This window comes from Schistocerca nitens, chromosome 12, assembly GCF_023898315.1.
Source record: "Schistocerca nitens isolate TAMUIC-IGC-003100 chromosome 12, iqSchNite1.1, whole genome shotgun sequence".
NCBI lineage: Eukaryota > Metazoa > Arthropoda > Insecta > Orthoptera > Acrididae > Schistocerca > Schistocerca nitens.
In genome coordinates this window covers 193,474,669-193,488,056 of record NC_064625.1, presented here as the reverse complement: position 1 = coordinate 193,488,056, position 13,388 = coordinate 193,474,669, and the positions used below count along the sequence as shown (strand labels likewise).

At 47.4% G+C, this 13,388-nt stretch overlaps 1 protein-coding gene across 2 annotated transcripts in view; it reads right to left on the bottom strand.

Annotated features, from left to right (window-relative positions):
- Nucleotides 1-13,388, bottom strand: part of LOC126215157 (protein Lilipod) — a 413,331-nt gene that overhangs the window by 38,984 nt on the left and 360,959 nt on the right. For both annotated transcript variants that reach the window (XM_049941822.1, XM_049941823.1), the window contains exon 10: nucleotides 4,735-4,891. In XM_049941822.1, the coding sequence (XP_049797779.1) occupies nucleotides 4,735-4,891 (157 nt within the window). The remainder of the gene's footprint in view (nucleotides 1-4,734; nucleotides 4,892-13,388) is intronic.

The window sequence follows — 13,388 nt, the reverse complement described above, 5'->3', positions numbered from 1 at the left end:
GGTCGGGGGGGGGAGAGAGTAGGGTCGGGGGGAGAGAGAGTAGGGTCGGGGGGAGAGAGAGTAGGGTCGGGGGGAGAGAGAGTGTAGGGTCGGGGGGAGAGAGAGAGTAGGGTCGGGGGGAGAGAGAGAGTAGTGTCGGGGGGGAGAGAGAGAGAGTTGTGTCGGGGGGGGAGAGGAGAGAGTAGTGTCGGGGTGGAGAGAGAGAGAGAGTAGTGTCGGGGGGGAGAGAGAGAGAGAGAGAGAGAGAGAGAGAGAGAGAGAGAGAGTAGGGTCGGGGGGGGGAGAGAGAGAGAGAGAGAGAGAGAGAGAGAGAGAGAGAGAGAGAGAGTAGGGTCGGGGGGAGAGAGAGAGTAGGGTCGGGGGGAGAGAGAGAGTAGGGTCGGGGGGAGAGAGAGAGTAGGGTCGGGGGGAGAGAGAGAGTAGGATTGGGGGGGAGAGAGAGTAGGGTCGGGGGGGGAGAGAGAGAGAGAGAGAGTAGGGTCGGGGGGGGGAGAGAGAGAGAGAGAGTAGGGTCGGGGGGAGAGAGAGAGAGAGAGAGAGAGAGTAGGGTCGGGGGGAGAGAGAGAGAGAGAGAGAGAGAGTAGGGTCGGGGGGAGAGAGAGAGAGAGAGAGAGAGAGAGAGTAGGGTCGGGGGGAGAGAGAGAGAGAGAGAGAGAGAGAGTAGGGTCGGGGGGAGAGAGAGAGAGAGAGAGAGTAGGGTCGGGGGGAGAGAGAGAGAGAGAGTAGGGTCGGGGGGAGAGGACAGAGTAGGGTCGGGGGGAGAGACAGAGTAGGGTCGGGGGGGAGAGACAGAGTAGGGTCGGGGGGGAGAGACAGAGTAGGGTCGGGGGGGAGAGACAGAGTAGGGTCGGGGGGAGAGACAGAGAGTAGGGTCGGGGGGGAGAGACAGAGTAGGGTCGGGGGGAGAGAGAGAGAGTAGGGTCGGGGGGAGAGAGAGAGTAGGGTCGGGGGGAGAGAGAGAGTAGGGTCGGGGGGGAGAGAGAGAGTAGGGTCGGGGGGGGAGAGACAGTGTAGGGTCGGGGGGGAGAGAGAGAGTAGGGTCGGGGGGGAGAGAGAGAGTAGGGTCGGGGGGGGGAGAGAGAGAGTAGGGTCGGGGGGGAGAGAGAGAGTAGGGTCGGGGGGAGAGAGAGAGTAGGGTCGGGGGGAGAGAGAGAGTAGGGTCGGGGGAGAGAGAGAGTAGGGTCGGGGGAGAGAGAGAGTAGGGTCGGGGGGAGAGAGAGAGTAGGGTCGGGGGGAGAGAGAGAGAGTAAGGTCGGGGGGAGAGAGAGAGAGTAAGGTCGGGGGGAGAGAGAGAGTAAGGTCGGGGGGAGAGAGAGAGAGTAGGGTCGGGGGGGGGGAGAGAGAGAGAGAGAGAGAGAGAGAGAGAGAGAGAGAGAGAGAGTAGGGTCGGGGGGGAGAGAGAGAGAGAGAGAGCAGGGTCGGGGGGAGAGAGAGAGAGAGAGAGAGAGAGAGAGTAGGGTCGGGGGGAGAGAGAGAGAGAGAGAGAGAGAGAGAGTAGGGTCGGGGGGAGAGAGAGAGAGAGAGAGAGAGAGAGAGAGAGAGAGAGAGAGAGTAGGGTCGGGGGGGGGGAGGGAGAGAGAGAGAGAGAGAGAGAGAGAGAGAGAGAGAGAGAGAGAGAGTAGGGTCGGGGGGAGAGAGAGAGAGAGAGAGAGAGAGAGAGAGAGAGAGAGTAGGGTCGGGGGGGGGAGGGAGAGAGAGAGAGAGAGAGAGAGAGTAGGGTCGGGGGGAGAGAGAGAGAGAGAGAGAGAGAGAGAGAGAGAGAGAGAGAGAGTAGGGTCGGGGAGAGAGAGAGAGAGAGAGAGAGAGAGAGAGAGAGAGAGAGAGAGAGTAGGGTCGGGGGGAGAGAGAGAGAGAGAGAGAGTAGGGTCGGGGGGAGAGAGAGAGTAGGGTCGGGGGAGAGAGAGAGTAGGGTCGGGGGGAGAGAGAGAGTAGGGTCGGGGGGAGAGAGAGAGTAGGGTCGGGGGGAGAGAGAGAGTAGGGTCGGGGGGAGAGAGAGAGTAGGGTCGGGGGGAGAGAGAGAGTAGGGTCGGGGGGAGAGAGAGAGTAGGGTCGGGGGGAGAGAGAGAGTAGGGTCGGGGGGAGAGAGAGAGTAGGGTCGGGGGGAGAGAGAGAGAATAGGGTCGGGGGAGAGAGTGTAGGGTCGGGGGGGGGGAGAGAGAGTAGGGTCGGGAGGAGAGAGTGTAGGGTCGGGGGGGGGAGAGAGTAGGGTCGGGGGGAGAGAGAGTGTAGGGTCGGGGGGGAGAGAGAGAGAGTAGTGTCGGGGGGGGGGAGAGAGAGAGAGTAGTGTCGGGGGGGGGGGGGGGAGAGAGAGAGAGAGAGAGAGTAGGGTCGGGGGGGAGAGAGAGAGAGAGTAGGGTTGGGGGGGAGAGAGAGAGAGTAGGGTCGGGGGGGGGGGGAGAGAGAGAGAGAGAGAGAGAGAGAGAGAGTAGGGTCGGGGGGAGAGAGAGAGTAGGGTCGGGGGGGAGAGAGAGACAGAGAGTAGGGTCGGGGGGAGAGAGAGACAGAGAGTAGGGTCGGGGGAGAGAGACAGAGAGTAGGGTCGGGGGGGGGAGAGAGAGAGAGAGAGAGAGAGAGAGAGAGAGAGAGAGAGAGAGAGAGAGAGTAGGGTCGGGGGGGGGGAGAGAGAGAGAGAGAGTAGGGTCAGGGGGGGAGAGAGAGAGAGAGAGAGAGAGAGTAGGGTCGGGGGGGGAGAGAGACAGAGAGTAGGGTCGGGGGGAGAGAGAGAGAGTAGGGTCGAGGGGAGAGAGAGAGTGTAGGGTCGGGGGGAGAGACAGAGTAGGGTCGGGGGGAGAGACAGAGTAGGGTCGGGGGGAGAGACAGAGTAGGGTCGGGGGAGAGACAGAGTAGGGTCGGGGGGAGAGAGAGTAGGGTCGGGGGGGAGAGAGAGTAGCGTCGGGTGGGAGAGAGAGAGAGAGTAGGGTCGGGGGGAGAGAGAGAGTAGGGTCGGGGGGGAGAGAGAGTAGGGTCGGGGGGAGAGAGAGTAGGGTCGGGGGGGGAGAGAGAGTAGGGTCGGGGGGAGAGAGAGTAGGGTCGGGGGGGAGAGAGAGTAGCGTCGGGTGGGAGAGAGAGAGAGAGTAGGGTCGGGGGGAGAGAGAGAGTAGGGTCGGGGGGAGAGTAGGGTCGGGGGGGGAGAGTAGGGTCGGGGGGAGTAGGGTCGGGGGGGGGGGAGAGTAGGGTCGGGGGGGGGAGAGTAGGTTCAGAGGGGGTGGGGGAGGGTAGGTTGAAGGACAGGAGCATCACAGCAAAGTTGAGACATGATCTCCCTCCAGCAAAGAAGTTGCGTTAAGCTCAGAATAGGTGAAGTGGGACGTTAAATATAGGAGGTATGAGGGGGCAGTTTGTGTGCAGCTTAATGTAGCCAAGTGTATGTCACTGAGGGCTCAGAGTGGAACAGCAGAGCATCAGACCCAGAAAACGGTGTGACTGAAGACTGTGTTGTAATAACAACTGCCACCTATGTCATTTGGTGAAGCTTCTTCCCTATTTGGCCCTCTCTCGGCCATTGATCTACTTTCTCCACCAATCTCGCCCACCGTACCTCCTCTCACCCATTCTATCCCCCCCTCCCCCCTCCTCCTGTCCCAGTTGAGCTGCAGTGCTGGGCTAAGCAGCCATGTACATGAAAGCAGAGGTTTTCATTAACCAGTAAGCTCTGAAGGAGGACACTGCGCAAAAGTTCAGCTGTGTTTTCAGTCTCACATAACCAGCACAGATTCTGATAATACAGTCCTCGTGAAGTAGAAATGGTTCTTTATTCACATGAAGTAAACAGTGTTACTAACAAAGGATCTCAAATTGGTTCTGTATTTCTAGATTTCCAGAAGCCATTTGATAACGTCCCTCACAAGCAACCTCTAAACAAACTGCACACCTATCACTTAGGCCAGTGCATTTGTAGTTGGCTGTCAGACAGACCACAATTTGTATTAATTGATGTGAAGTGATAAGTGTAGCTCACCAGGGAAGCGTTACAGACACTCTGCTCTTCCTGAACTACACGAATTATGTGCGAGCCAATCTGAGCATCCCTCTAAGAGTTTTTTCAGATGTTACTGTCATTTGACATCCATTAAACTCATCAAAAGATCAAAGCAAATTGCAAAATGATTTAGACAAGATATCTGTACGGTGCAGAAAGTGGGAGTGAGTTGCAAAGGTCAAGTGTGAGGTCATCGACATGAGAACTAGAAGGAGTCTGTTAAATTTCACAAATTTAAAGGCTATCGATGCAACTAAATACCTAGGGATTGTAATTGTGAACAACTTAAAACTGGAACAACCGCACAGAAAATGGTGTGGGGAAGGTGAAACCAAGATTCTGTTTTATTGGCGGAGCACTTAAAAGATGCAATAAGTCTACTAAAGAGGCTGCCTACATTATCCTCGTCCTTCCTCTTCTGCAATACTGCTGTGTGGTACGGAGGAATGATCGTTGCGATAAAACAGCGTGCACGGAAAGCGTTAAGTTTTCATTCGCTGGCACGCTATTCTCGAGTGGAACAGTACAGAAATAAGTCTAAAGGTGGTTCACATACGTGTGAATTGCAGAGTAATTGTGCAGATGCAGATTATATCTACGTGTAGGCAGCAAAATGTGAAAGTCTCCACAGTTAATCGAAGACAAAAGGGCAGTTGTACGGAACGATAAAGACTCAATATTTCATTCGGTGTTTGCGGCAGACGAGGATAGTAAGAAACGTGCCCGCGCCCCTCGCCAGCGCGGCAGCCACCTACCATGACCAGAGCTCCTGCCGCACCTTCGCCGTGAACCTGTTGGCGAGGCACAGTGCGGCGCAGCCGCCAAAACCCACGTTGTACAGAAGCACGATCTCCATGTTGCCCAGCCACCGGATCTTCCCGAAGTCGCCCAGCAGGTCGAAGTTGGTGAAGCCTGCAGAACGACATAACGAGATACACCTCAGTGGCACTTTTTGAAATGACTACACATTTCCTTCGAAGTGCCGAGTTTTAGGAATGACACCAGTAATTATTAACAATTATCTCACCGTTAAAATAATAATGAACTGTCTAATTCTCGGTCCCCCCGCTTTACAGCTGCCCTTCAAAACATTGTAAAGTAACAGCCAACGTTATGCAGTATTAGAGAACACAGTGCACACAACTACACACGTCCAGTCGTATTAATGCGACCACCTGTCAAAAGCCCGAAAAACCACCTTTTGCAGCACGGACACGTAGGAAGAGATTCGACGAGAGGCCGAGTCTACTCCAGGGCCGCGGCCACCTGCACTAGGTTTCTCGGTCGAGAATCCGTGGCGCGAAGAGCCAGATCGACACGGCGGGCTCAAATTCGGCGAGTTCGGTGACCGGGGCAGAACGGCAAGCTCGTTGTGGTGTCTTAAAAACACACGCGTACACTGCAAGCTGTGCGACACGTCCATTTTCCTACCGGTAGATGTCACCGTGCCGAGGAAAAACAAACTACACGTCGGGGTGCACACAGTCCCCACAGATAGGTACACAGCTGTGTCGATCCACTGTGCCTCCGACAGTGACGAGATCACCTGGGGAACGTTAGGAAAACATTCCACAGACCGTAACGCTCCCTCCTCCGGCCCGGGCTCCTTCGCTTTTAGACATTTCACACCGTACTCGCCAACGGCCGTCTCTCCGACAGATCGTAAAACACGATTCACCCGGAAAGGTCACCTACAGCTACTCTGTGGGCACCCACTAGCGGTAGTGGTGTGCAGATTCCAACCTTCACAGCAGTTAGCACCGGTGCACGAACCAGGTGCCCGCTGTGGAGGCCCGTACGCAGCAATGCTCACCGGACGGTCACCGGGGAGACACTGCCGGTAACCCCTCAGTTCGTCTGGGTGATCGACAGCTGCACGTCTATTCACCTGTACACATCTCCACAGCTGTCATTCACCCCTGTCGTCCGTGGCCTGCAGTGCACCACAGTTGTGTCTCTGTCACTTTTGGACACTTCAATTTTGGCACAATACACGACATACGAGGCAGCACACTGGTTTATAAACTTAGTCATTTTGGAAATGCTACCACCTTTACCCCGAAAGCCGACGATCGTGACCTTTCGAAATCTCTCAGTTTCCGCATTATGTCAACAGCTGCAGTTTTCTGCGTCAACCCGACGTGCTCTATATACCCTCCGAGTCTAACACTGCCGTCTGCCATCTGCGAGTGTCGACATCGGACGTAGGCTGTGGTCACATTAATGTGGCTGGAATGTGTAGTATGCAACCTGACACCCGTCTACAAGATAAGTCTGAAACATTCGGTGCACGATCTCTTAAAATAAAGGAAACGAGAGCTTTACTGGCCCTCAAAGGAATTGCCATTAGCTTCGACACACTCGTGTCATCAGTTGTAAAGGTGTCGGAAACTGCCAGAAAAGGCTTTTCTGGAATCGTCTGAAGCACCACGGTTACATGTAACGCCTGTGAAGTGCAAGGCTTTCAGGGCTAATATAAGGTGGAGACACAAGGAAAACTCTGACTCGTGCAAATCTGGAGAATATTCGACAACAGTCACCTCTTGTCGAGCGATAAAGTTGACGAGCAAACACTGTGTCCGTACGACGACGTGGGATCGCAGTACTTCGAGCAATTAAACGAGAAATGTTTACCGACAGTTTTTGACAGCTTTACAACAGATGTCGGATGCATGTTACTACTAATAGTGATCACACTGAAGAAAACTAAAGGTCTTTTGTTTTTAGCCCTTATTTCCTTTATTTTTCGAGGCCAATCACCCAAAGGTTTGAGGTACACCTTTTATATTTCATATTTGCTATTTATCTTTTAACATTTGAACCGTCTTTTAGTTCTTTTGTATAGATATGCCTCAGTTTCGATTACTTTTTTGTAATTTTTCTTCCATTTATAATCTCAAATCAGTAAGTAGACAAACTAGTAACGTCAATCCATAATCTGCAAATATCGAGGTGTGCATTATTAATGTCACTTAAATTTGACAACTCCCCCCCCCCAAAAAAAGAAAAAGATCAGTTTTGTAAAAGTCATATTTACTGAAAAATTTTGACACATTAATCAATGTTCACATTTAAGACAATGATAAAGCTCTCAGTAAGTAAGAAAAATGTTAAATAGAGAAGTGTGACACCTAGGTGTGGGAGTTCTGGTAATTTTGCCAACAGAAGGGAAAGCTTAACAAAACATTATGATTGTAATTATGCTTACTAAAAAGTCAAGAAGTATGTAATAGCAAGCTGCTGTGACATTATTTGGAGTATAGGAGCTTAATTATGTCAAGTTGTGACAGAGAAAAGAGTAAGGTAACTGTCAAAGTTTAACAAACAAATGCAGCTGCAACCACGTGAATTACTTCAAAACAGATTTTAGTTGGTAATACTTGTTGAGTTTCATAATGGAGCAAATTGGCCTTTAATGTGTGTATATTAGAATTAGTGACTGGAGAGAAATGTGAAATTAACTGTGACACTTGCAATAAATAAGTGCATGCAAGTTAAGTATAGTTTTTACTATTGTTAAAGTCATAACACACACAATAACTGGAGAAAACGAAGTCTCAACTGACATACATATATTTTTGTAATGCAGAAAGTATCACAACAAAAACAAACACCTCCAAATGCACCCCTGTTTACAAATTTTCTTACAGTTTCCTCTGGCAAAGACCGTGTTATTTCAAATTCTGTTTTTCTTTGAGATATATCAACAGCCCTATATTCCCCTGTTATTCTTTGGTGAGCTTGCTTTCATTGTCTCACAACCACTTGTCCTTTCCTCAGAGTTTCGTTCGAAAATGTTATGTGCTGTATTTCTTCTCTATAAGGTGACATATGAAGCAGCTTTCACAGTATGAGATAACCAACTCTTTCAACTTTTTTCCATTTCTCTGAACCAGACTATTTGACTTTGTTTCATAAAGTAAGCAAACATTCATTGGACACCTCCGAGTGCTCTCACATCACACAGTCATAGGAAGTAATCGTCCTAATATGAACGGCATGTTTAGCACAGTTACACACTGATTCCTTCTCCTTTGCTCTCAGTTTTGATAGAAAACATAAAAGAGCCTCTTCAATCTCTTCCTTCTTTTGTCTGAGTTGTTTCGACAGTATTTCTATGATTCACTGGTGAGATATTCCACTGACAGCACAGCTTTTTATTCGACAACAGTAAATTAGTATTTGAGTTTGGTATATATGGACACTGCCATTTGTTTGGCCAAATAGTATCCCATTTTTCAACTAATTGTTCATTCACTTTAGGGTCCCTTACTTTATTCTTAACAACAACAACATTGGAACTCCAACTGCAGAACTCCTGGGCGAGTGAGACACTAATTGCACACATTTATTAACAACTATGCCTCAACAAATAATAAAAATAAAAAGGCTTTTGAAAACTGTTAAATTCTCAGGTATATGGATACATGAATGATAAAGACACAAAATACCACATGAAGAACTCACATGGGGCTTATTTAATGGACACTGATAAATTCTCAGGCATGTGGATACACGAATGATAAAAGACCCACAATATCACATGACAATCTCAATGGACGATTTAATGGATATCTTTGATGGGAAGTGAAGTAATGTTAGAGGATGAATAAAACTAAGAATGAGTTCACTGAATTAGTTAATAACTGTAATCTTCAATTAACAAAGTTTCAATGCCTACCCAGAAAGCAAATTACTTGAGAGAGAGAGAGAGAGAGAGAGAGAGAGAGAGAAACAAACATGACATGTGGCTGTATAACAACTAAACAGACACTCATGAACCATTTATGTGCTCCAAGAAAAAAAAGAAAAATGTGATATATGTAAAACAAAGCAAACAGAAATAGGAAAGCAAATATGAAACGAGAAGTAGAAGTATTAAAATGACTTACTGAACCAGATAGCACAACACCATACACAAACTGAGTCCCACTGAACAAACCAGCTTGCAAATATCTTTTTTTTTTTTTTTTTTTGGGCGGGTGGTGGTGGTGGTGGGGGGGGGGGGGGGGGGGGAGGGGAGGGGAGAGGAGCAGGAGGAGGAGGAGGAGGAGGAGGAGGAGGAGGAGGAGTGACCCAGCCCATTATGGTCACAGTACACTTACTTACTGAACACGCCTTGTATCTAGTGAATGGATTACGGCAAATGCCCAAAGTGCACAAGACATTTTCAACAAAAAATACTTTTTCATAAATATCAAAATTCATTGTTAGAACTCTGTCATAAAACCAGTGTGTGTGTGTGTACACGTCTGAGGTCTTGTCTTCTCTCAGAGTTGTTTACTAGCAGAAACTAAAGAAAAGAGAGAAAGATCTGACACACAATACTGGCTCCAAACTATAAAAATGGATCTATATTCAAGATGTTTCAACAAGAAATACAGGATGTCCCAAGACAAATGGTCAGTATTCAGGGATACGATAGGAACGATCATTCGAAGCACAAAAAAATCTAGTAAACATGGGCTCTCAACTCCATACTTTAAGAGCTATGAGCACTCCATCTTCATTACTGAGAAATTCATCTTTTCTACTGATCAAAGCTCTTAAGGTATGTGTTTTAGAGCCAATGTTTAATAGAGTTTTTTTGCTTTGAATGATCCTTCCTGTCATTTCCCTGAATACTGACTGCTCCAGTTGTGAAACTTTGTATCTTCTAAAATTAGAATGAATGACTCAAAGTAGATGCAATTCGCCGTCAACATTATTGATTCAAAACTAAAGAAGGAACATCTCAGTGCACAGATGTCAAGAAAAATCTTGAAAGAACAGATATAAGACCATAAGACACACAAAGCAACTGCAGTTTCACTTGGGCTTTCTGAGAGGGGAAATGGACAACTGGTAGCACACGATCAAATCGATGCTATGCTGGACACTACCCTTTAAGAAAGCAAATCTGGCTTAGTAGTAGTAGTAGTGGTAGTAGTAGTAGATGATGATGATGTGGTCTTCAGAATAAAGATTGGTTTGATGCAGCTCTCCACACTACTCTATCCTGTGCAAGCCTCTATCTCTGAATAACTACTGCAGCACTACCAAATCTGCCTACTGAATTCATCTCTTGGTACCCCTCTACAATTTTTACCCCTCATGCTTCCGTACAGTACTAAATTGGTAGTCCCTTCGTGCCTGAGAATATGTCCTGTCAACCGATCCCTTCTTCCAGTCATGTACTACAAAGTTCTTTTTCCCCTATCTGATTCAGTACTTCCTCATTAGTTATTCAATATACCAATCTCATCTTCTGTAGCACCACATTCGCTTCTTGTCCAAGTTCCATATCTTACACTTTCTCACTGTTGACATCTTTCATTTTATACCCTCTCTTCTTTAACCATTATCAGTTATTTTGCTACCCATGCAGCAAAACTGATCATCTGCTTTCAGTGCCTCATTTCCTAATCCAGTTCTATCAGAGTAAATTGATTTAAATAGACTACATTCCATTAACCTTTACTTTTACTTTTGTCAATATTCATCTTAAAACGTTTTATCGAGGTGGTAACGACACTGTTCACCTGTTCTCTCGAGTCCTTTTCCACCTCGAACAGAATTACAATGTCATCAGCAAATTGTTAAGTTTTTATTATCTGTCCCTGAACCTTAAGTCACTATCCAAATTTACACTTTGTTTCCATCACAGCTTGCTTGATGTTCAGACTGAATAATACCAGAAACCTCTACAACTCTATCCCACTCCCTGCTTATCTACATTTACATCTACAACCACTCTCTGCAGACAACCTAAGTACATGGCAGACGGTATGTCCCACTGAATCAGTTATTACAATTTCTTCCCTTTCCATTCATATATGGAGTGTGAGAAGAATGGTGGTTTAAATACCTCTCTGTGTGCTGTAATTAATCTAATCTTGTCCTCACGATCCCTATGTGAGCGATACGTAGGGGGCCAAATATATTACTAGCGTAGTCATTTAATTCTGGTTCTTTAAGTTTTGTACGTAGGCTTTCCCAGGATAGTTTAAGTCCATCTTCACGAGTCAGCCACATCAATTTCTTCAGCATCTCTGTGACACTCTCCCATGGATCAAACAAACCTCTGTCCATTTGTGCTGCCCTTCTCTGTATACATTCAGTATCTTCTTCTACTCTTATTTGGTTCAGGTGCCACACACTTGAACAACATTGTAGAATGGGTTGCACGAGTGATTTGCAAGCAATCTCCTTTGTACACTGATTACACTTCCCTAGTATTCCACCAATAAATCAAAGTCTACCACCTGCTTTACCCACGACTGAGGCTACGCGATCGTTCCACTTCGTGTGCCTACTAAGTGTTACACCCAGGTATTTGTATGCGGCGGGCCATTCAAACTGTAACTCACCGATATTACGGTCGTAGGACACTACTTTTTTGTTTTGTGAAGTGCTCAGCTTTACATTTCTGAAATTTAAAACAAGTTTCCAATATCTGCACCATTTTGAAATCATATAAAGATTGGCACAAATATTTATGCTTCCTCTATCAGACAGTACTTCATTATTGGTAACTGTGTCACGTGCAAAAAGTCTGAGGCTACCTACTATTAATTTTGTCCACAAGGTCACTGATATACAACACGAACAGCAAGGGTTCGAAAATACTTTCCCGGTGCACACCTGTAATTGCTTCTACATCTGATAATTTTCCATCTACATTTCAGTTAAAAGAAAAGTCAATAAATGAGAATAAGTGTTACAACGGGTCCGAGGTCTCAAATCGAGCAGAAAGCAGTCAATTGAGAACTCTTTACAGTTTGCACCCGCCGGAATCATTTCCACAGAGTATGTTCTCGTTCTCTCAGGGAACCCTACAGTGACAATACGGTGCCAGATTTGGGTTTCATCGATCACAAACTTTTTCATAGTGTTTTATGCTCACATCGGCCAGGCCGTAAAGACCGTTACAACTAGCCTGTACAAATGAATTAACACAACTATATTCTGATCACAGAGTGTAACAGCTGAGAAAATTAGAAATCAAATCACCACAATAATAGGTCGATTAAATGTTAAGCAAGAATGTAAATATAAAATGCAAATTGCTCCCCATACACTAAATATGCACGAAATTCTGAAACTATCAATTTGTCGTGAAAGGATGGCTCCGAGCACTACGGGACGTAACTACTGAGGTCATCAGTCCACGGAAGGATGGATATGTCTGATAATATCAGAATAATTATGTGATTACCGTAAATCACTTTTATTAAAATTCCAATATCACAGTGACCATTACATTCTAATTTATTTGTGGTCCGAGAAGAAATAGAGTGGGGTCACAGCCGAGGTAGCGTTTCGAAAGACACCGAATCAAAGATTTATATTTCAAAATGGGAAACTGAAGGAATACTGTCCGATAAGTTGCAGCAGAGACGGGAGTGAGTGTCAAGAGACCGCGACAGGTGCTCGTCGAAGAGAATTGTGACAAAAAATAAGACGGCGACAGCTTTTGTAGTCACCGCAGAACCGATTGCCGCACAAGCAAACCCTGTCGGAACTAAGGTGGCACGCGAAGGGAGCTCTGTAAGCAGGGACTTGCAGGACGAGCCGGAGTTACAAAACCCGCCTGACGGTGATGCAAATGCTCGTAACGGGAGGCCTCGTGCACTACAAAGCAACCGAAGGAAGTCATTCGCTCGGACGAGAGTCGTTTCACAATGATTTACACTTCTGGCCGCGTTTACGTCCAAAGAGCGAAACACGGCAGAGGTTCGTAGACAATTCGGTGAGCCGTACCGTGGTAGTCCACGGGCCCCACGGTCACACTGCGAGGTAGCATTACTTGTGAGGACTGTGTGACAATTTTAACCAATCAGGTGCACCGTACTGTACGACGTTTGTTGCCCAGTGGCGACACTGTCGCGAGACGACAGAGGCCACATTCACAATCCTTCCACATCCGGGACCGATTTTGTGGGCACGCTGTGAAGTTTTACATCTCCCGTGGCCCCACAGTCACCAGATTTCAATGTCGGAGAGAAGGGTGCCCAAACGCTAGCCACCTCCTCACTGTTACCTGAACTTGCCACTATTTTGTGGGAAGAGGGGTGTAAGATTACATCGAAAACTGTACACGGTGAATATTTATCCGGTCCGAGAGGACTGGATGTTGTTTTGAATGCCGACAGGTTTCTTACACAATATTAGGAATGGCACTATTCGACACTATTCAATATACACTCTAGAACATTTTTTTTTAAAAAAAGGGAAAGAAAGAAGGAAAAAAAATTAATTTTCTCGCCTGTGATGGCTCAGACGATCTCGGACCTGTCCTCCTATTCGCAGAAATCCTTTGTTCACTCTACCGATTTTCTGCAGAAACAGCACCAGATTCTATGCTCACAACGGAAGCCGACGGTGGGGCGTGACCGATAGGACTTCGTGGGTCGTAGCAACGGGAGAT